This window comes from Drosophila busckii, chromosome 2R (genome assembly GCF_011750605.1).
Source record: "Drosophila busckii strain San Diego stock center, stock number 13000-0081.31 chromosome 2R, ASM1175060v1, whole genome shotgun sequence".
Lineage (NCBI taxonomy): Eukaryota > Metazoa > Arthropoda > Insecta > Diptera > Drosophilidae > Drosophila > Drosophila busckii.
In genome coordinates, this window is record NC_046605.1 from 18,485,727 (window position 1) to 18,510,389 (window position 24,663).

A 24,663-nucleotide genomic window follows, 5' to 3' on the forward strand; every position below is an offset into this window, starting at 1 on the left:
ACGCTCTGTGCGTACAGTTGTGTCCAAAATGGAAGCCCCTTTCGTTAAGGTAATTTGCCGCCATAATTTGTATGACTTTTGTTGTGTTGCCTAGTTGCATAAACTTTTCGCAACAATCAGCTGTGGGTTAGGCCAGGTTAAAGTTGTAAGTGCTGCTGCCAAGTGTTGTTTTTGTTTTTTTGTGAGGTTATGGCAAATGACAGTTACAAACATTGCAAACAGGTTAGGTTCGACTTGTGTCTTTGTGTGTAACTTAATTATTGGTTTCAAAAGCAATTAGATTGTAACCTGCTAACCTGATATCGAAAGTGTATTAGGGTTGTTGCTTTTGGAGCAAAGTTTCCAGTTTAAAAACTGAAAATACAGTGCTCATAAGATATCTTAACACTAAAAGGACAAAATGATTGCATATACTTTTGAATTGAATTTGAATTATAAATAGACGGCCACATATAATGCTTAAAATTTATATGTTATAAATATTATGTACATTTAAATATTATGTTACAAAATTGCTGATCTTCAAAGATAACAAAGCAAACGCATAATGATTAATTAAGAATTAAAACATATCCACAGACTATCAAATCATCTCAGCACTCTGTTAAGAAATATCCTTAATAACATAATATATTCTAAAATATTGCTAAAAAGCATAAAGATTTATAAAATACAAAAACAAGGTAAAAGCTAAAAAATGAATAAGATAAAAAAAGATAAAGACAAACAAATATTCAAAACTATACAAAACAAAATGTGGAACAATAATTTTCAAGAGTAGAAATATCCTTAATAACATTTACGTAATAAATTCTATAATTTATATACTTATTGCTGGTCTTTCATAAAATGGATAAAGATTCAAAAATATAAATAAAATAAAAGAAAAGTATAGAACACAAAAAAAATAAATATAAAATAAAAAGATTAAAAAATAAACAAGACAAAAAAATTAAAGATTAATGGAAGACAAAAAAATATTTAACACAATAATTTTCAAGTGTATTGAAACCCAACAACTGAAAATAATCAAATATTTACAATAGTTTTTTGTTGTGGCTTTTATGAAATTGTTAAACGTAATTTATACTTAATCATCAAAAGCTGCAACAGTCAAGCCCATGCAAATTAAAATATTTTTTCAAATTACAATTTAAATATACAATATATAGCTTTTGATAACTCCACTAAAAATTGATTGTAGCTTCTGTTTCAGCGTGTCAAATGAATGTAACCATTTCCCCATAACTGAACTTGCTTTAATATTTTTGAAAACTAGATAAAGTAGACTCAAGTAAGCTCTGCGAGATCTTCATTGCAATGTTTTGATTCTTGGGGATTTGCGACTGACTTTCGCTGACTGTGTGGCAACAACAATTGCAGGTTGCAGCTGCTGCTGTTGGTTGGAGCAAAGTTTATGGAAATGCAAGCGGCATTTTTGGCTTAAAATCGTGAACTTGCCATTGCCATTGTCTACTCGCGTAACTTTTGCAGCAGTTTTCACGCTTTTCGTGTGATTGTGGAAAGCGACAACGATAACAACAACAAGAACAACAACGGCAATGGGATTGGGAATGGCAATGTCGACTATTTGGCTGCTTGCTTAATTAAAATGCGCTGGCAGTGCGAGCGCTTCATTTGGTACGCTTAATCGCCTGCCACAGATTCGCATCGGCAAAAGCAGCCATGCCACGCCCACTGACTAACGCCCACCGTTGCTGCTGCTGCTGCCGCCGCGTTGTTCTTTTGCATGTAAAGTGTCAAGTTTTTCATTATAATTTGCATATTTTTCGCCAACGCGTAAACTTTTTGTCGCCTTGACGACGCGCCACCCACTTGCCACCCACCCTCTACTCGGGCGGCTCTGGAAATGACAACAATAAGCATTATGGCATGAGCCAGAATAGTTACAAGCCGGCACTTTCGTCTAGATCTCCCAGATATACGCAAAATGTATCTTTCAAGTTATTTTCAAGTTTAATTTTTTGACTCTCAGTCTCAGCTTTTGTTTTTGTTTGCTCCATCCCCTCGCCCCACCCTCCAGCTCGGCCCTTTTGCAGGCTTGGAACCTACTGAGCCGCGCGGCGCATAATCATAATCACGCGAAATCTGAAAACGTGTCTTGTATAGTAATGAGCACTGATTATAACTTGAAATTGTGTGTGAAATGTACAGTTGCGTGCGCAAGTTATCCTACGTGGTGTGTACACTTTTGCAACAGCAACTTGTGCCACGAGCTTTGAAGTTTCGTGTGAAATTTATTCAAATATAAGAGTGGTGGGAAAGTGGTGCGCGAGAGGTGTTAAGCTAAGCTCAAACTTTGTGTTCAAATATAATAAACTTGCAAAGTATAAGAGTTGCACACAAATTTGCATTTTAAAATTATAGTAGTTAAAAATTAATTGTATTAGAGGTTTACATAGCTTCAGAAAATAATTTAAAAAAAATTATTGAGTATAAGAGTTGCACATAATTTACAATTTTTAAAATATTTAAAAATATAGTGGTTAAAAATGAATTGTACAAAAGGTTTTACATACATTAAATACATAAATTCAAAAAATTATTTCTAAAAAGTATAAGAGTTGCACATAATTTGGATTTCAAGATTATAGTGGAGTTTTGTTTTGTATAAGCGGGTTTGAATACATTACGTACATAACTTCTTAAAATAAATTATAAAAAAAACTTGTTAGGTATAAAAGTTGCACGTAATTTGCATTTCAAAAAATTTTAACTATGACATACGTAATTGTTAAAGACGGAATTGTATAAGAGTCTTATGTAAGAGGTTTCAAATATACATATAGGTAGCTTAATATAATACAACAAAAAATGTCACTAAACATATATGTAAGTAGAGATTTTGATGAGTATAATACTCTTGTATTTGGTTTGTATAAGAGTTATCACTAAAATGAAATGAATGGAAATGAATTTATAAAAATTGCAAAAAAAAGATTTATAGTTAAAAAGAATTTTGTATATCAGTTGTATAAGAGTTAATACTGAAATTAATTGAGCTTAGTTTTTTTTTAGCACTTGTTATAAGATTGTTTTATATGACTTGTATAAGAGCTAACTCTCACTCTCTCTATTTTCTAATCACTGCAAACAAAATATATTTGATTTGATGTATAAAACTTTTGTATACGAGTTGTATAAGTGTAAACATTTTGAAAAAGCAATTATTTGGTTTGATAAGTAAACGTTTATAATTAAGTAAATCAGCATCATTTTGTTTAAAATTAAAGCTTTTTGGCCCATTGTAGTTATCACACCTCGACAAAAGATTTTATGAGTATTTAAACTTTAAAATGATGTCTTCTTAATCAACTACCAAGTCCAGGCGAGCAGGCGGACGGGCGAGCGTTTGGTTCGTCCTTCCCCCATCTCTGTGTAAACTTCTTCAGTCATTGGTCTTCGGTCTGGCCTGAAGCATTCGCTACTTTGTTGTAGTCGATATTGTGCCAACATGCATGCCACGTATAGCCAGCGAACGTGTTGAGCAAGGGACGTCTATGGGTGTGTGTGTGTGTGTGTGTGTTAAGAGCCTGAAGGATATTATATAATGTGCAGTAATTTGAATGTGAAGTATGTGGCAGAGAATGAAGCTTATAAGTCTTATACGTTAAACACACAGACAGCAGGAACGTGTGTCAATTTTTTTCTCTTCTTCCTTTGCTTTTTCGCCTTTTGTTTCAACATCAAAAATTTGTCACCCACAGTGTACGGTGCATGAGATTTGGATTAATGAGATTTTCTTTTATGGATTTATGATGATTATTTCTGTTATTAGTTTAAGAGCGTGACGTTCCTCGGCTACATTTTAAAATAATCCATTGATATATCACCAAGTTGCGTGGCCAGTTTCCTGGTATTTATTTCGGCTTTCGTTTTTATATTTTTTTTCAACCGCACTAAATCACAAAAATTGCACGACCCGCGCACCATTAGCTTTGCTTATTTATGGCAACGCGACATTCCATGACAATTCAATATATTTTACATCAGTAGCTTAAAAAAAAAAAACAGAAATCTGTCTTTTGCTAGACCGAAGTGGCGGTCATTTTTATTTCCATTGTGGTCCAACGGGCTTTTGGTCTGGGACCGCAGACAATAAACCATTACAGACGATTAATTTCATTATCCGCGCCATATCAAAATCAACAGAAATATATCTGTTTGGGTTTATCAACACGCAGTGCCAAAGCAAATGCAATTGCTATATTTTTTATTCTAGTAAAACTCACTCTGAAGTTATGAAAACGTTTTCTAGTCTGAAATTAATAGCATGAATAAGTTTTTGATTCCTTTGCTCAAGCGTAAACCTTTTTTAATGTTCAACAAGATAACTATTATTCTTTTATTTAACATAGAATTATGATTTTTTTAAAGGTTTATCTGTACTAATGCTTTTCATTTGTAGAAATAAAAAAGGACTCCCCTTGTAATTCCCAAGAGCATCTTTTATTCTAATTGCTTCGTTTTGTTTGCGGCCTGCGTGGTGGCAACACAAATAACGAAAAAATAATAATGAAATTGAAGTGCCACAAACAACAGTTGAATAAAAAATATATATATTGTTTAAATAAGTGAGGCGAACGTTACATGCAATTCATTAAACAAACAGTTTGCCGGGCTGAACTTGGGTCAGTTCAACGCTTTGAATGGGGGGCGGACTTCAATGCTTAAACTTGACGCATTTTCCGTTTCCGTTGCGACGGCTAACGCTTAAGCTCTAAACGCATGTGTCACCAGTTGAGATTGTTATTGTTGTTGTTCTTGTTTCATTTTGCTTTCATGCATTTATTTCAATACAAGCGGGTAGATTGGTGAGTCAGCTCAGAACGTATATCTTTTAGATAGTAACTTCATTATTAATTTCATTTAATATTTAAAAAACTTTTTCGAGAAATATACATATATATTTGGACTTTCTTATAGTCTATAAATATTTTAAAACTTACAATTATTATTATTATATTATTAAATATTAAATATATAAAATCTATATTTATATTATTATTTTATTATTTTAAAAGACCTTGAATAATTTATTAAAAATTAGTCGTAAAGTTCAAGCGACTCAGCTAAAGCTCAGTTAAATTTGTATTACATTTTGAAATAATATTTACATAAATTTCTTTATAATTTAATTTTTTAATGAGAAAATAATGGTAACTCTTAAAACTTAAATATATTTATTATTTTAAAATTATATTTGATTACAGAAAATTATATTTACATTTTTGAAGTGTCTGTCTGATTGTTTTATAATTTATAAATAATAAAACATTTACAAAATTAAATTTGCAATAATGATTTTGTAATTTATATAAAATTTAAATTATATTTATTAATTTTAAAAGTTTATTAATGTATAAAAAATATCTACTTAAATTCTCAGAGTTATTTTATGCTGTTAACATAATTAAATCTATATAATATTTAAATAAGCTATTATAATTTAAAATTTAAATGATATTTATAATTTTTTGTGGTAATTTGTACTTATTTAATTTGCTTGAATTATTTTTGTAATTTACAGCGTAACTTGCAGTCTGCTATAACCAATTGCAGTTTCGCCGACTTGTTTTCTTATGTACATTTGCCTTATTTCTATTTGTATTGCCACGCTTTTTATTTCGTGGTCGTTGGACGCCACAGGAGACGTGAGGACATGGCGCAAGTAAAAGTAGAGTCGAACTCTGGAAAAGCAGAGCAATGCGAATGAGTAAGAGATGAGAAGTGAAGTTTTTTCGGGGGAGTGCGCTGGGCTGGGCGGCAAGTTTTCGTTGCGTGCATTGCTCGAGGTCATGTTTAGCTTTTTCACCCCTTTCAACTGGCAGCCGACCCTTGAGGGTAACAACAGCAGCAGCAGCAGCATTCGCATTTGGCTCTTCTACATGCTGTTTAGGTTGCTGTTGTTGTTGTTGCTGTTGCTATTGCTTGTTGTTTGTTTGTGTCTCATTGAGCGAACTGTTAACCGTACGGGTCTTTTGATATGGCGCTCAAGCGTTTCGAACGGATTTATTTGCCAAGTTGATGTTGAGGCGAAGCGAAGCAGTAAAAAGTTCCTTTGGCTGCTCTCTCACTCGCACTCTCTCGCTTCTCTATGGCACGGCGGTAACTGTAATTGTCATTATGCCCCTGGGCTCAACCACGCCCACCACACCCACGCCTCCCTCTGGTCGTTGCTCTACTCTTCAACAACCTTGCAGCATCCAGCAAGTGCCCCTTGTGCTTCATCTCTATGTTTGTCTTTGGCATAGAGCGTAGAGCGTAGGCGACTTGCCTGAGATACGCAAAGTGCTTTTCATGTTTAGACGGTAGTCATTGCAGTTTCCCCCAACACCATTATCATCATTATCATCATCATCATCATCATGAGCAGCAGCCGCTTTATTAACATGATGAACATCATTAGCTTGACTGCTGCTGCGGCACGCTCAAAGTATCTATCAATATTTGCATTTATAAGTTCTTTGCCTTTTGGCGTATTTGTTGAGTTATTAACTGAAATTAAGAAAATTGAAATGCGTTGCGTCGGCGGCGTCGGGCGTTCGCATTTGTGACAGAGCGTGAAATTGCCTCAACAGCAGCCCATAAAACCGAACCGAACCGAACCACCCAGCCACCCACCCACAACGTATAAGTGACCAACGTCGTTTAGAACTTTCGTAATTATGCGACAAGATAATTAACTCAATTTTTGGCAGGCGGCAAAAAAACAGCAACAACAACATTAACAATGCGCCACACCAAAAGGCACAAATATTTGGTTTAATTCCCAATTGGTCATGGCGCTCTGGCCGTAAACATTTGGCATGGCGCCGAGCAAAGAGTTGAGCTCGCTTTTTATAGCAGACTTCGGGGCGTATGGCATGGTGGGATTATATAGAAAAGTTATTTTTAGGAAACGACTTTTATTAGCCTCAAATTAAGGCATAGCAAAATTCTGTTAGAACTTAAATTGCTTGCATTTAAATTTGAAATTAATCGCAGCGTTATAATAAAAATACATTTTATATTTATACATAGACCAAAAAGTTAATGCGGAAACATTAAATTTGAGTATATTTACAATTTTTTTTTCCAACCAGAGTATCATCAGCATTCTGCTGTCCTTACTAGGAGCGAATCCCTTGACACTGCAGCGCAGGCTCTGCAGCAATTTGCGTGCCCCTTTGAAGAATGGGCAAGCATCTGGAATATTGGTATAGCCCAAAGTAAGTGTGCGAATATGACGTTTGCAACAAGAGTGTGGTCTTGTCCAGGCATTACCATTCTTGGATCAGAGCACTACAAGTACCTGGGTGAGATCCTTGATAGGCGCCTCAACTTCGACAATGATCCAAAAAGCCGTGATGACGAATGCTGCTAAGATGTCGTGGCTACTATCGCCAAGGAATAAACTGTCACTAGACAACAAAGTGAACTTCTACAAGGTAATTCTAAGCCCGATCTGGAAATATGGATTACAGGCGAAAACGCACCTAAATAAAATTCGTGTTGCGCAAAGCAAAATATTGAGAAAAATCTGTAATGCACCATGGTACATGAGGACCAGGGATATTGAAAAAGACCTACAGGTTCCAATGGTTGGAGATATGCTGCAACTACGGGCTACAGACTATTACTACAGATTGGCCCTGTACCCCAATGCACTTGCACGACTTAAGGGGCACCACTCCCAAGACCTGTCGATTAGGTTTATAACCTATTTTTTTCATTTCCCCCACTATAGTATTATAGAATAGTTTAGTATATAATTTAGTTAAATACAATTGGGTTAAGTTACCACTTAGGTAACATTGTAAATTGGAATTTAAAAAAAAAAATTCTTTCTTTTCGAAAGGAAACCTTCTTTTTTTAAGTTATACACAACATTTGTGCAAGATACTCTATTTCCATTTCTATATAAATTTCAAGCTGTATATAAAATGGCAAAATGTTTAATAATAATGTATAATTTTTATTATATATGCACATAGTGATTGCGAAGATATATAGCATATATTATCAATGCGTAGATACATAAGAAATTGCTAAATATTAACGTTGAAGCTTGTTCGATTATCTCAAATGTTAATTCAATCATAAAACAATCAATGTTTTGATAGTGCGATTATATATTTGTATATATAATAATCAGAATCAGCTGCCGCATTAAATTTCGCACACGTTATCAACTTGAATTTGCACAAATGACCTTTCCAAGAAGTAAAGAATAATTTTTGCTTTTTGGGGCACAACACAAGATAATAGTGTTGCTATAAAATAACGTTGAAATTGTGATTCAACTGAATAATAATATAAAACATATATTTATTTGCATATGTGCTCAGTTTAGTCGTCTAACAATAAGTTATGCAACAACAGCTCGGATGACGGCCCCAATTTGCAATGATTGTTTCTAAAAAATACAATCTGAATTTAAGATTAAAGAGAGCTGCAATTGTGAAATTATTAAAATAAATAATAAAAATTGATTAAAAAGTTCTTTCAGAATTTCCATTTATTTTGTACGTTATATTTATATAATTTTTTTTACTTTTCACTTCACAATTTTTATGCTTTGTACTTTAAGTGTTTTCTCAATAATTTTAGGTCGTATCATCATCTGCACGAATTTCAGTGGTTTCTTATGCCAGCCCCTCCATTCGATTGAACGCAAATGAAATTCATCAGTATTAGTGTTAACATAAACGCCATTGAGGTTACTATAGAAATAAATGAATAGCAGCTTGTATAAATTTGTAAAATCATTGATACTAACCATCTGTAACAGTCACTAAACCACCAGCCACTTGCCCATCGTGCAGCACAATTCATAATAGATGATATATCATTATCTTTGTCTGGCGTCGAGAACATCATATTCTTATGTAATGCGCCAAATCCAAAATCGAGTGAGTTGTTAGCATTTCCAGAATAATTACCCAAAGCTAACAGCTTATAATTTTGCTCCGCATTACCAATTAAAAAATTGCTATACCGTGCATAACGAGTTTCGTTCTTGAAATCCTGCAGCTGTATATAGAGCTCGTGGGGCTGATGCTTGGTCAGCAGATGCAGTCGCTCTAATCCGAGCCATAAGTTACCACGCAGCTCTCCAAATCCATGCTGATACTCATCCCATGTTTGATTAAAGTTCACACTTCCATCGATCCTGCGCTGAATAACAATCCAGCCGTTGCCAGCCAGCTTTGAATCACAGGGCACCTGGAAGGCATCCGCACCAGGCACACGAATTGTTTGAATATCATCGCCAAATGGAACACAACTCGGCGGTGCAGCTGATTGCTGCTTCTCTAGATTCTTAATGGTGTCTTCTAAATGTTTAATCTTTGCTTCATATTTTACTAAGTCTGCCAACATCGTATCAATCAAATTTGCGCTATATGCATTGCAATCCTATGCATATAAAAATACAAGTTTTAGAACATTTTAAATACATTGTTTTACTACTTACCATATCAGTACCAATTGCCGCATTAAATTCCAGCAAAAACACAAATGATAACAAATAATTTAATATATTCATATTGTATTAGTAAAACGAACTATTCAAGCTCAGCGCTTAAAATAAACTGAATTTAAGTTTTTAAAACCACCAAACTTAAGAACTTGATTATCAAAATTTCGCAAACTGAACTTTGACAGCCATTTATATTTCTTAGAATGAAAGCATAATTGTATTATCAGCATTATGTATGTAGGCTATGATTTGAGCAAATTGATTCATGAACTCATAATCATATATATTATATATATATAAATATTTTATATATAATATTATACTGTCTGTTAAATCCAGGGACTTTAATGATTAGTTTTGTTTTAAAAATTACGTTATACTGATTATATATTGATTCTTATGACTTTCCTCACCTATAATGATTAATTTAATCCCTTTCGGATTCAAAACAAGATAGTTATTCAAAGAATAAATTTTGTATTTTTTCAAAGAATGTCTTTTAAGCGAGAATTACAAGAATCAGTTAGTCATTAAGTGAGATTATTTACGAGCACATTTTTGTCTTATTCAAGCTTTTGCCTATTTTACAATCAATGATTGTTTTTGTAGTAGCGATAATTAGTAAAAGATTCAACAGCTTAGCTTCTAATGTAAGTAAGAATCTATTCAAAGCGGTGCCTTAAAATTTGAGATAAGCAGCTTTACTTTAAGCATATATTGAATTAATTGTAATTTAATTATTGCTTATTCAAAGTCATATATAAATAATCAACATCATAAGCAGCTGCTTTAAGCTAAAAGAAAATTCCCAAACCCAAGCGAATATCGCGCCAGATGTGAACACAATATAAGAGTATGGGCAATAAATAACTATATATCATAGCTGACTGATAATGCGCCTTGATTAAAGGCCAAAGTCGACGACTCTGTGTGTGTGTGGCCCACCCGCTGAGGATTTAAGGTTGCTTAAGCCGGCGACACTTGGTGGTTGATCTGCTGACTTTGAGCTTCTATTGTGTCCCATTAGAAGCAGCCAGAGAATTTGCATGGATTTCATTTCTTAGAGGTGTGTGTGTATGTGTGTGTATCCTGCACGTCATCATCATCATCATCAAAGTAATTGCAGACACACTTTGCGCTCAAGTTATTTCACTGGAGCGTGCTTTGAAATTATTTTACAATTTTAAATGGTTACTTTTATTTTATTTTTGTGTGTGACTTGGCTAATTTTAGCTGTGTAGCGACTGAAGTTACAACAGCGATATATTTTTGATAGCTTAAGCGCTTCATTATGACACGTGTTGTGCATATTTGAACCTTGAATAAAAATTAAGCAGCATTGTTGTTTAATAGGCAAGTAGAATCTGCAGGGATTATATAGAGTTCGCTTCAGTTTTGGTTCAATTGTAGTAAAACTAAAACTAAAAATTAGTAGCTAGTATTAGGGCATCAATTCCTGATAAAATAAAATAGAATCACTATTTCTCCTTCTTGCAATATTTATTTATATTTTTTTGGAAAACAACATAATTTGGTTACTATGTCTTTTAAATACATTTTTTTTAACTTTTTGGCTAGAAATTTTATTATAATCGAATATATTTATAATTTAACTTTTTTTATTTATACTTTTAATCATTTGAATAATGCATTAGCCCTTCTTTGGCTATGAACGTGATTTTAAACGAATACATTTATTAATTTAAATATTTCTCAATCATTTTAATAATGAAAATATCCGTTTGGGAAGAGATTTATACAATTTTTCAATGATCTCCAAAGTAATGTCTGAGCTCCAAGCTCATTTAATTCCTTCAAGTAATTATTCTGCCTTCAAGACTAATCAACTTTCTTAGCTAGCTATTCCCACAAGTTTTCTATGATATTGATGTCTGGTGAGTATTATCAAATTATATAAAATCGACGTTTTCCGCCAGGCGCAAACAAATTTTTAAAATAAAAAAAATGTCAAAGTGTATAATTAAAATTTGTCTAGCTCATCCAGCATTCATATTTGAGTTCAAAAACTGCAACTTCCTCCCTGAATCATCACAGCAAGCAAATAAAGCTAGAGCTGTATTGCTTTAAGATTCATTTGCATTATATCTAATTTGAAATACTTTCTAAGACTTTAAAGCAGCTTAAAGCTCGCGACAAGAAATAATTCCAAGCAGACAATGAGGCAAGTGTCGCAGCTACAAACCTTACAATATGCAACCCCGACGACGCACACACACACACACACACAAAGAGAAAGCGAACAATTGGTGCAAAGAAGCTGTCAAGCGTTGAATGTAAATGCCAGGCTGGGCAAAAGATAAGCTGCAAGGATATACAGCAAACAAGCCGGCAAAGTGTCATCCTTACCAATGGCGACAAACGCGACAAAAATTAAAAAGGAAAATGATAAGAAATCGGTGCTGCCAACTTGACACAATGAACTTAATATTAATATGAAGTAAATAAAGGCGAGAGCTGCTGCTGCTGCTGCTCCGACTGCTCCGACTGGGCCAAGTGTTGAAGTGAAGTGAACTGAACTCAAGTGGAGTGCATTATGTTGTGTGTGTGTTTGTGCGTTTGTGTGTGTGTGAGTGTTGAAAAGATTTATGGCACAAAAATGTAACCAAACTTTAAGGCAGCGACCATAAATTAGCCACACAGCGGAACTGCCAACTCTCAAACTGACTGCGAGCCTGAGAATTTGTAGCACGTTTTATATTTTGACAGCGCCTAGCGCCGCCTACTGTGCCACCCTCTGAGCTACCCTCGGCTCTGCCTCTGCTGCAAAATAATACTTATGAAAACAAAAAATATATAAAAAGGGTTGTGTACGTAATTCGATTGCGAGAGTTACTTTTAAGGCATATCAAAACTGTTGCGAAATTTAAGCATTTATTTATTTTAAGAATTTTCATTGCAGAGTAAAGCAGTGAGATATTTTTATACACTTTGACATTTTTTAAAAAATGGTAAAAAGTAATATGAAGTTGCTCACATGTAATGTAAGGGAAGGGCGTGCAACCTAATAAATAATATATACTTCTTGATCACTCGACGATGCTGATCGATATAGCATGTGCTGTCCGCTTCGTCCGTCCGCCGTCCGCTCGTGTCTGTATGAGTGCGTTTTCTCAGCAACTATAAGAGCTAGAACAACCAAATTTGGTCCAGCAACAGTCTAAAGCTTATTTTATTTTTTTTTATTCCCTCCCCACCGCAAATCGAAAACGATATATAAGGCAGTACAAAATCTTTAAAAATTTGAAATAAATCACAAAATTGTAGTCATGTGACCGGATTGGAAAACTTTTCAGACGATGAAAAACTTAGGTAATTATTGACATTTCAATTAAAATTAGTAGACAGCGGTGCATCGTGCTAGCGCCAACAAAGGTCGCTTGCAGACTTGAGCGGCGCTCGCTGCTGGGCTGCTTCGAGAAAAACTGAGCTGTGAAGCGTCGCTGTTTGTGTGTATGGTTTGTGATGTGTGTTTGCTGCGATGCTAGTTAAAGTGTAATTTACAAGTTGGTGGCGCCCAACTTTAACCTGTCCACTTGTTTGTAAGTGAAAATGATTTAAAAATCATGAAAATGTTGATGGTTGTTTTTAGTAAGAATATTGTGTAAAAATTTGACTATAAATGTATCAATAACGCCATATAATAGATTGAACAGAATAGAAAACTTTGGTTTTTATCGATAGTTTCGATAATATTTGCTTAAAATAAATACATATAGCCAAATATTTCAAGGAGAATAGAATTTGTTAAATTAAACTTAGCCAAATATTTTAAAGAGAATTGTTATATAAGTTATATAAATTTAATGACAAATAATAATGCATATATAAGAGGATTAATTAAGTATGTTATCCTAGATAGGTGCAATATTAGAATTAATAGTTAAAATAGTAACTAATCCAACCAATTATATAAGTTTAATTAGCTTGTGCTTTAAATAATAAAATAATTGTTTCTGCACTTATAAATAAAAAATTAAGCAAGAAATTTAGAAAGTTCATACGTTTTATTTTCGAATTTTAAACATTGTGAGTGAATACTAATTATTAAAAGCGATACTGATTAATGAAATAGATTCTTATTCATGTTATAAAATTATTTTCTATAGAGTATTCCTTAGTCTGCTTTTCCGCATAACTCTGCCGACTTGTTAGTGACGTTGCCTTTGTTGCCTTATCCTTTATTGTTATGTGTGTAATTCGCCACGTTCAGCGCTGGCTCTGGCCATACCTTTCATAAAAATGGGAGAGGACGAGAGTTGGGTGGGCCTCGGACCTTTTGCCTCGCTTACATGTATTGTTATTGATGTTGTTATCAGTGGCAATTATTTTTTTGATTTACACATTTTGGCAGCCGCTTTTCCATTTTCGTTGGTGACAATTTTCTCGCATCGTTTGCGGTTTTACATGACAGCCACCAAGCGAATAACTGGGTAGCTGGTAAGGTGGCTTAGGCCCAGTCAGCCAGTCGCTCATTTATGGCTAGAAGAGAGAGAGAGAGAGAGAGAGAAAGTTTTTGGGGCAGGAGTTAAGCAGTTTGCATTATTGACAGTTGTTGTGGAATAATCAGATTTAAAACGTTAAGTGTCGACGCCGTTTTTTTCAGTTTTTTTTTGTGTGTGTGTGTGTTTGGTCCTTTTGGCTTCAATTGCCTTCACCGTAGCCTTGTTCATATTTTGAGCTGCCTTTGTTTTCGTTTATTTGTTGTGTTGGGGCTTTTATCTTGTTCGCCTGGCTGTTGGCATCATTGCCACAGATTGGCTTTCGAATTTAAGTAGCAATTTCCTGTTGTTGCCTTGTCTGTGTGCAATGTGGAACTTTTATTTTTGGGACTTTGCCCAAAATAGACGAAAACATAAGTCAGTCATGGACTGATAACGATTTCAAGTACAGCAAAGGTAACTATACAATTTTTGATTGATTTTCACTTTCACTGCGAATAGTTTTTGTTGAACTTTTAGGTTTTGATTGCAATAGGAAAGAGTGAGATACAGCCAAGACTCCCCAAACTTGGGGGATGCTAAATTCACAAATAATAAATAAAGCTTTAGTGCTTTCTATAGTAAAAAATAGTATGATTATCATACATTAGTTTTTTAAGATTATTTAAAAATTCTTAACAAAATCTTTTAAAAGCTAGTTCTTTTTATACACTTTTAAAAATTAAAAAAAGTAGACCATGAAATTTTATAGTCACATTTTGATATGTAAATAGTAAAAATTTGTCGACAATTTATACACTTAAACATTTTTGAAGCTGACAAGGGGTATTTGTGATAAAGTATGCAACAGGCGGTAGATAAACTAAGTCTATAGAAAGAGCAAATAATTATATTAGTGCATGCGTTAATAATTGCTTAATAAATACAAAAGTCGATCATGCTGTAATTCCACCTAAGTAAGAGAGCACTCGCTAAAGAGTAAATCATTAAAATTAAGTCAAGAACAATGGTTCTTATAAAATATAAAGAAGTAACGGTTAAGCAACAATAATAAAAATCGCATAAAAACAAGCTTCACTTACCAAATAAGAAAGTGATAGCAACATAAGACAATGAATGCTGCTCTGCAGTTGTTGCAGTTGCAGTCACCCACATACAAAAAATTAAGAAAAAAAAAAAACAACGCTAAGCTACGCGCACACACAAAGGAAAAATGGAATACAAAATGAATACAACAATTAATAAATTCCCGATCCTTGAAAGCACACACCGAGAATGAGAGAAAGAGAGAGCGCGCGCGCGTGAACGAACCAACGAGCTTAAGCTAACCGCGGAGGACTCCTGCAACTGTAGAAAAACTAAATTAAGCGCATTATATTTGGGGAATACATTAATAATTAATTAATTAATTGTAATATTTATATAAACAATTACAGATTGCGTTTGCAAAAAAAACCGTTAAAAGCGAAGAAAATAACATTTAACTTGATACGTAAGCTGATTGATTAAATAAATACTTGGACTAGTTGTATTAACACTTGCACATTATAGTTTATAAACAATTTTTTATAAAAAATTACAAAATTCCTATTTATTCAGAAGTGTATTTTACTGTTAAATTAGATTGCTTTTAGCTATGTGGCAACTTTACCTAATTATATTTTGCTAAATTATACTTAACTATACTATAATACTATAATAATAATAATAATGAAATAATACTATAGTAGGATATGAAAAAGGCTAGGTTATAAACCTAGTTGACAAGTCTTGGGGGTGTTGCCTCTTAAGTCGTCTTTGACCCACGTAGCATGTGAGACGTTGTGCAAGTGCATTGGGCTGCAGGGCCAGTCTATAATAATAATTTTTGACCTCTAGGTCTCTTTCTATGTCCCTGGTCCGCATGTACCATGGAGCATTACAGATTTTTCTCAATATCTTGCTTTGCGCAATCCGAATCTTATTCAAGTGCGTTTTCGCCGCGACACCGTACACCTGTAGTCCGTATTTCCAGATCGGGCTTAGAATTACTTTGTAGATGCTCACTTTGTTGTCTAGTGACAGCTTATTTTTTGCCGATATAGCCACGAATATTGGAGCTTGCGTCATACGGCATTTGGATCATCTTCGTATGCGAAGAAGTGAGGCGTCTTGGATCCACACCAGGTATTGAGTGCGACTCGCAATATTCAAGATGTTTGCCTATATTTCGAAGCGACGTACATACTGCTGCAGAGCCTGCATTGCAGTGTCCAGGGATACGCACCTAGTGAGGACAGCAGTATCGTCGGCGTATGTCGCAATTCAGAAGTCGTTGCAATCGACCAATTGAGCTGCAGTTGGCTTTGGCATATCGCTCGTGTAAATAGAGTAAAGAGTAGGCCCAAAAACGCTAACCTGTGGTACTCCAGCAGAAATCCCTCTTACGGTCGACTTATCTTCGTTAACACCAACACGGAAAGAGCGATCTGACAAAAAGCTGCTTACTAATTGGTACAGTTGAGGGGTCAGCAGCTGCTTTAGTTTGCAGCGGAGACCACTGTGCCATAGCGTATTGCTTGTGCTCCATAGCTTCCAGCGCAAAGTTGACAACTCTATGAAGTTGTTCTGGGGTGCCGTCACTTTTGCGAAAGCCAAACTGCCACTTTGGTATCGCTTGAGCTACAGACTCCAGATTTAGTACTCGGCTGAGTATCACCCTTTCTATCATTTTGCCTAGAGCTGGAAGAAGTCTAATGGACCGGTAAGAGTCCACTTCCGTTGGCTGCTTTCCAGGCTTGGGGATCATAATAATCATGGCAGACTTCTAGATCTTGGGAAAGTGTCCCTTAGGATGCTGTTGAAGATTAGTACTATAAACAGTACAGTCTTAGATGGGAGGAGATTTATGGTCTTGTTTTCCATGCCGTCATCGCCAGGGCATTTTTTTGCTTTTAGATCCTTAATTATTAGTGAGACCCTTGTTGGAAGGTTACTGGTACAGCTGGCAGAGCCATTTGGAATGGAGTTACAAGCGACGCTTCTATATTCCTTTGCATGTCTTCGGGCGACAGGCTTAGTGGCTTAAATCTGGCCTCCATGGAGTCAGGAAAGATTTCGAACTTCTGTTTTCCACTGTAGCACCAACCACCTGCAGGATTTTTCAGTGGAGTCTTGGGAGTTGCTTGTCTCGTGCACCTCCTCGCCAGTCTCCAAAGCAAAAAGTTTGTTGATGCGTCAGGACTCGCATCATGCAACAGCTGGTCAGTTTGTGCTTGCTTCATTTTCCTCAGCACTTTCTGTAGGCGATTGGCAATTCTCCTATAGATTGGAGCAAGTCTCTCGTCACCAGTCCTAATGTATTCCTTCCGGATTCTTCTTTTAAGTCTAATTGTAAGTAGTGCTGTGGCTTGCGGGGACAGTGCGACGTTGCTCTGATGACTTGTAGCTCGAGGAGATGTGGATGCAGTAGTAGCTGCTGACTTGAGGTGTTCCATAAACGAGCCAATTGCTGTATCTATTTCCTCCGGATTGTTGATCCTCAAGTTAAGGTTAATTCTGCTTTCGAGCTCAGACTTAACACGTTCACGCAAGAGCCGTAAGGAAGTAGGTGTTAAAAAAAGCACAACAAAAAAACACAAGGAGCGCAGCTTAGAGGCGTGAATATCTAATCCGTCGATATCAAGTGGCCACTGTCTTCCAGCATGATAATTAGCTGTTAATTGCTGAGATCGATATTCGCGAGTGTCATCTTTATCCGTTCAGTTTGTCGCCGCGCGTCGAAGTTTTTTAGCTGTGTTAAAGTATAATTTCTGTATTTATTTTTTGTGCAAATTGTTATGTGTTAATGAAAAAAGGTTTATTAATTATGCATTAATATAACGTCAACCAGCGTCTGTGCAATCAAAGTCACCTCTAGGTCGCGTGCGTGGGTGGAACTGCATATGCCAGTTTGCTTTTAAATTTGCATCTTTTTTTTTTAGTTGTAGTGTAAAGTGCACGTAAGTGTAAGTGTTTATTATATAAATTATTCATAAATATAATACTAATGTGCATTAGCGCAAAAAAATTTTGAGTTGTTGCCCTTCAGCATGTGCGCGTGTGTTTGTAGTGCATATTGCGGTAAATTCCAATTGTATGTGTGCAGATCTTTTCGCGTGCTAATTTTGTCTTTCTTTTATTTTATTGAGTTTGCTTTGTGCTGATTATTTACCTAATACTCGCAGAACGTCAGCTATCGTCACTTTTGCTCTCCCTCTCTTCATCAATCGGTAAGTCATAGAATTTTACTTTACTTGGAATTTTCCACACTTGCTGTTGGTCATATGATATGCCAGGCACTCAGCTTTTGTCAAGCTTAAGCACAGTGCGCTGTTTACTGCTTAATTGAGCTATTTTTAGAAAAAAAAATAAAACAAATGGCGACGTTTAACTTTAGCTGCACCCTTATTTAATAGTATAGCTTATTGTTAGATGAATTGTATATTTAGAGACGTAATAAAGTTATAAATAAAATCTTTAATTTATGTAGATTTCAATAGAAACTTGAAACAGAATATTACATTTTATCTGAGCTTTATTTATATGCTATTAATTATATGTAGATATGTATGGTAAAATTTTGAGAAAATATAATCAAGTTTTCTGCAATATGCCCAATTAACTAAATAACAATATTTGTGTCTGATTTTTTTTATAAATTTATTTCGCCGCACAATTCAAATTCCAATTTTTGACTGCTATTTTTCGTATATTAAGTTTTAGCGACATTTTTTAAAGATTCTAGGAATGTTATAATAATAAGTAGCTCAAAAGCTCTATTTCAAAAGTTTGTAGAATTATTCAGTGTTATTACAATATTAGAGTGACTTATTAAAAGGGTCTTAGATACTCAATTTTAGATTTTACTTGCCCTAAAAATATATATATATACATATAATACTATATTGTTTGCATTGTATTCATTAGGTGTGTGCTTAATTGTATGCTAACAACTTGTGCGTTTATCTGATGATCCTGCTTAACTTTAGTTTCGTTACATACGTAATATGTTTGTCAGTTGGCAACGTAATCACGTGCAAACGTTGTAATCCCACAGCCCAAGGTGTTGTCTAATGTCACGTAAGCTCCTTTATCACATTTACTGCAGGAGCCGGGCACCCAGCGCTTCACTCTTTACTCTTCACTCTTCACTCCTGGTGAAGTGCATTTGCCAACTTGCACGCAAGTTCTTGTTGAGATCCTCTACATATGCGAGAGTGAGAGTGGGAGAGACAGACATTTGTGCATAATCAAATTCAATTGGTGGGGGGCACTTCATCATGCCCGCCTAATCATTTGACCCACTTGAGAGTTGTGCAAATACTTTTTGCCCAACCACCCAAACCCAACCAACCACATCACTCTACACACACACACACACGCACACACACCATTTCAATCTTCAATCTGCAATCAGGTTCCCTTTTCGTCGTAGACACAGAGCGAGCGAGGCGCACACACATGAGCCGGTCTAATCCTTTCAACAGTCGACTCCGAGTCGAGTCGAGCAGTTTTGCATGCATGCAGCAATCATTGAGTTAGACAGTAGCAGCCCTTGCTCTAAGGGCTGCTGTGGTGGGGTAGGGGTTGGCTGGCAGCTGTGAAGACAAGGAATTTGGAAAATCTCAGCTCAGTGTCAGGTTGCACGTTGAAAATTTGTCGTCATCGTGTCTCGCACACAAAAATGGCGTTAAGCATAGAATTTTGTTTCTGGTGAGGAAAAGGAAGTTTGGGCAAAAAAGATGAAAGCCGAGCACGACAAGAGCGACGGCGACGACAACGACGACGACGACTGGGCAAAGACAAACACATCAGCGTCTTGGGCTGCGGCTCAAGGATAAGGCTAGGCAATAATAAATTATATTTGCCTGATTTGTTGTTTAGTTTGTTGCTGCTGCTGCTGTCCTGAGTCCTGCGTCCTGCGTCCTGAGCATAAATTTTCAAGTAAAATTTTAACTAGCGGCTTTTGGCGCTTACTTTTCATACCATTTATTTACTTTTTCTTTTCATTTCGTTGTTGTTTTTCGTTGTTGTTGCTGTCTTAACTTCCGCTTGCTTTACTTTTTGTTGATTAGCCCAAAAGAGTCCTTGCTGCGCTCTTTGGCATTCCAATGCGCAGCTGGCGCTCTCTTTGCCGCGCTTAAGAGCGGCTGTACTCTTTGCTCTTTGCCAGGGTTGTCAGGCTTACGCAGTTCGCATTTAATTACATTTTATAAATGTGTTCTAATGATGTTTTCTTTGGCTCAACTGTGGCTCATTCATTTAATCGAATGCTTGCAATTTTTCTCACACACTTTTAACAGTTGAATGCACCGTTAATTCACACATACACACACGTGTGTGTGCGAGCAAATCAAAACAGCATTAGTTGCGCTTTTACTTTTGGCAAAGGGTGCGAAATTTTTAGCGGCTACAGGGTCACCAGTTGACAGTTTAGAGTTCACACACCCAAATGCACTCAAACAAATGCAACAACAACAAGCTGGCAAACTCCCAAAATATAAACAAAGAGCAAGACAATCAATGTTGCAACTTCAAGTTGATGTACACTAAGCAAAAATCTAAAATAATATTTGGGGAATTATTTTTTAAATTTTATTTTTAGCATTTTAAATAAATAACATAAATAAAGAATTTAATAAAAAATTGCTATAATAATTTAAATTATATAAATGAATTATAACAATTTCTAATTTACTTTTATAATAATTCAGAATAAGCATTGAAATAGCTTTAGACTCCTTGGGCTCAGATCATATATCGGGCTATATATAAGGTCTACGTTCACTTTACTGAACAATTTTCTTCATAATAGTACCCCCCATATAAACAATATGTGCAACACAATAAGTATTTCCGACGCGTGTCTATATTTAACTTAAGTCCGCAATTTAATTTCAATCGAGTGTGTCATCACCCTCTAATAAATTTTTAGCTTAATCATTTGAAAACTCTCAACTGGAGACACGCTATATAGTCAAGCAAATTGCGCTACGTCATCGCAGAACAAAGAAACCATTAAATGTAGAGCTCTTAAGTCCTGTGCGAAGGGTTCAGGCTTCAGTGCAATGTTGCATTACAAAAATTTGGCATTTCTTTAGCATACGGATTAACCTAAGCTACCAAAAAAAAAAAAAAAATATAAATGAAACAGAAAAAAATTACAATTGTGTAGCAGATGCAGCAGCAACCCTCGAAACTCGAGAATCCAAATGCAACCGCAACAACAATTGTACTTATATATGTATGTGTGTGCGTGTGTGTGACTGCAATGTGACATTTCCACTCATCCCCTGTTGTTCACTGTACTTGCTTCATTTTTCAAAACAATTTTTTTTGTTTTTGGCACACTGCAAAGTATTTTTGGAACTACCTCAACACCAACCCCGCATATGAGGGTTTGTTGTTGCTCTTTCGTGCCACTCGAAACTGTTAATTGGTTTTCTTTTAATGATGTTTAGGCGACAAACAGTCCAGCCTACGCTTTCTCCTATTGTTGCATTTTTCATTATCCGCAACTGCAACGCCAGCGACAACTTCAACTGCAATTATTTATGTAAATTCCGAAGGGCGTATGGCTGTGATTTATGCTTGGCGCAGTCAAGCTGCCAGCTGAGCGACTTGCTTGCTTATTTATCTGCTAGTGTGAATAACAATTTAGCAGCCAATTGATGCAAGCGACTAAGAAGAGCACTAAGTAAATGTTAATGTCGAGCACCTAGTCTATGAAGTTAAGTTAGGCTATTTCCTTGTATTCTTTAGTGACTATTTAACAAAAAAAATTGTTAATTATTCAAATTGGTAGATTTTTGTACTGCAGCTATGAGTGTCAAAAGAAAATTATTCAGTATTGGAAATGAAAATAATTGTAGGCAAAGTTTGCAAAACAGCATGTGCTTTATCTTTTAACCAATGCAGTCCCGTTTAATATTTTAAATTTTAGTATATAAGCTTCTTCTAGTTCGGATATTTCAAGTTTTATTTGCAATTTTCAAACCTTCAATAAAATTTAAAAGACATTTTAATTTTGACTTTTACTATAAAAATTGAAAGCTAATTTTTATTTTATAATTATCTTGCTCAAATTTATCCCGTTACAGGATACAAAAAAGAAAAAGATATAGAATTTACTCATGCTTCTAAATCATTTTTGTTGGGCATAAATTTCTTGAACACAATCTCTTAAACTTAGTTCATAATAATTATTGATTTAATTTCATGTTTCAAAAAATTAACTAAAAATATAATTTAAACTAAATAATTTTTAGACCGCTGTATCTGCTCCTAAATTTATTGCTGACTACGCCCGAAAAACAGCTTTAGATTAATTGTATATATATTTTAAATATTAATAAAATGTGTTACATGACGAGCCTCTGTTTACACTTGCATATTAACCAGGTACAACAGGTGTGCCCTTGTCGTAGGGCCAAACTAAAATCAACGCTGCTGACGACAGCGCAGCAGCCGCAGCAGCAGCAGCAGCGGATCAACAGTCAACGCGGCCACACACGCTGCTTAATACAAGAATAAAACACATAGACAAACAAACAAATGGCAGTCAGAGAAAAGGAACACAGCTTCAATATATTAGCAAGTGCAGTCAAAATCAAACTGTTAAATTACCAAAAAAAAAAAAAGAGCGCAGTCGGAAGAGAGAGAGAGAAATAGAGAAAGGCGGGACACAAACAAAAATAAAGCCGGCAAAGCGGCAGCAACAATGAACGCTGACTGCGCAGCCAGAGAGCGAAAGCAACGGCAGTTGGCGAGAGTAAGCAAAAGAGAGAGGCGACGCTCTCGCTTCCAGTGGAAATCGAATTCGTTTGCATGCGTTTCTTACTTCCTTTGAGCTGCTGTGCGAGCGAAATGCGAATTCAGTTTTCGAGCGACTTTCGTCGGCAGCAGTCGTATGCATCGTGAGTAAAGCGGAGATTACGTTTGCGTATTTCTATAAACATATAACGTAACGTTAGAGCGCGCGTCTAACTAGCAGTGAATTTTTTGCAAACAAGTAACAAGTTAACGCTGTGGCACCTTTTGTAACATTTGTCGCTCATTAGCGTCAGTTGAGAGTTCAAAAACTCGTTAAAAAGTTCGACACTTGACATGTTAAATATGCGCAATAAATAAAATAAAATAGCAAGCAGCCAACATAATTAATTGACGAACGCTGTACTGACAGCTACGCCTGTCTACTGTCTGTGTATTTGTGCCTGTGTGTCTGTGTCTGTGTGTTAAACAAAAATCAAAATTAATTGCACTTCAAGCATATTTAAATACGCTGAAGAGTTTCGACCAGCCTTGCGGTTTCAATTGTGAGTAAATAGCAATAAAAATAATAATAATAATAACAACTACTGTTACTCTCATCAGCCACGCATCGCAGTTGTTGCTGCTCTTGTTGTTATTGTTGTTGTGCGCGCAATTTCCGGTTTCCGTTTCCGCCGAGCGACAGTCCGCGTCCGCAAATAATAAAAAAAAACACACAACAGATACGCCCAAAACTGCTCCTGTCCACAATTAATTTGTCCCAGCCAGCAATTGCAAAAATATTTTATGTGTTAAATAACCAAAGTTGAGAAATTAATTAAAAGTCAAGCGCGCAGCAAGCAAAACTTAAAAAGTTAACTCTTAACAAAAAGTGTTGCCAAGCTGAAGCTTTTGGCTCCTCCTCGAATAGTAAATAAATTCAGCAAAGTGGAAGCGCGCGGAGAAAATCATTTTCAGCAGGTTTGTATTAAATGAAATCAGTTATTAGAATTTGAAATGGAAATGCTGAGGAAGAAGTAGCTGAAGCTTTAATAATGCAGTTAGAAAAATATGAAATGAATCAGTCTTGTAATGAAAACTTTTTCTAGTTGAGTATTTATAATATTAAAAAAAATGTGCTGAAATAAAAAATAATCTTGGTTACTAATAAATCTTTTATTTAATATCTATTGTAGAAATTGTTAAATTAAAGAAAAGGGCTCAAGCTTTAATAATGCGAGAATACTCGAGAAATATATAGAGAAAAATATAGAATATATAGGAGAAATAAATATAATGATGAGTTAGAAATATCTTTAAAAAATGTTTTGAATTATCTTACATATTCATTTAGTTATTTACTTAATATCGAGTACGGACAGTTAATGGGAAAATAAAATTATTATAAGAAAAGTATTTAAAATAATGAAGCATAATATTTAGTATGTAAAAGGCTAAATAATTAGTAGAAAAATATACAATAAAGAAATTTGTAGAGAAAAATATAGAATAGAGAAGAATATTAAATAAAAATGCTTTTAATTAACTGAGATACTATCTCATTTATGTTTCTTTTATATGGAGTATGGACAGTCGATGGGAAAAGAAAATTATTACAAGAAAAGTATTTAAATATTTAAATAATGGGAGTGATAAGGAATAAGGAAAAAACAATTGCAGTATGAATTTAAATAACTGCTCGTAATAAATTTTACTGTAAAAGCATAAACTTAAATCTGTCGCTTTATGGAGCTCGCTTTAAAAGATCCTTGGGATAAAACGTAGTTGGAGGGAAGCGACATGCATGGACATGCAATAAAATGCGAGGCAAGCGTTAAAGTTGGTGAGCCAAGCAGCAGCAGCAAAAGGCAACAAAATGAAAAAGGAAGATGAATGAAAGCAAAAAGGTGTGCACAACAAACAGAACAGAAGGAAAGGTAAAGAGAGAGG

At 35.1% G+C, this 24,663-nt stretch overlaps 2 protein-coding genes across 2 annotated transcripts in view; one reads left to right on the plus strand and one right to left on the minus strand.

Moving 5' to 3' along the window:
* Nucleotides 1–8,445: 8,445 nt before the first annotated feature.
* Nucleotides 8,446–9,384, minus strand: LOC108594701 (fibrinogen C domain-containing protein 1-like). Its single transcript, XM_017979842.1, has 2 exons — nucleotides 9,002–9,384; nucleotides 8,446–8,455 (listed from the first exon to the last, which is right to left on the minus strand). Exons 1-2 carry the CDS (start codon nucleotides 9,382–9,384, stop codon nucleotides 8,446–8,448), a joined length of 393 nt encoding a protein of 130 aa, XP_017835331.1.
* Nucleotides 9,385–22,870: 13,486 nt separating this feature from the next.
* LOC108596226 (hemicentin-1) overlaps nucleotides 22,871–24,663 on the plus strand; it is a 178,171-nt gene continuing 176,378 nt past the window's right edge. The window contains exon 1 of the mRNA XM_017981754.2: nucleotides 22,871–23,694. The gene's annotated coding sequence lies outside the window, so the exon portion shown is untranslated. The remainder of the gene's footprint in view (nucleotides 23,695–24,663) is intronic.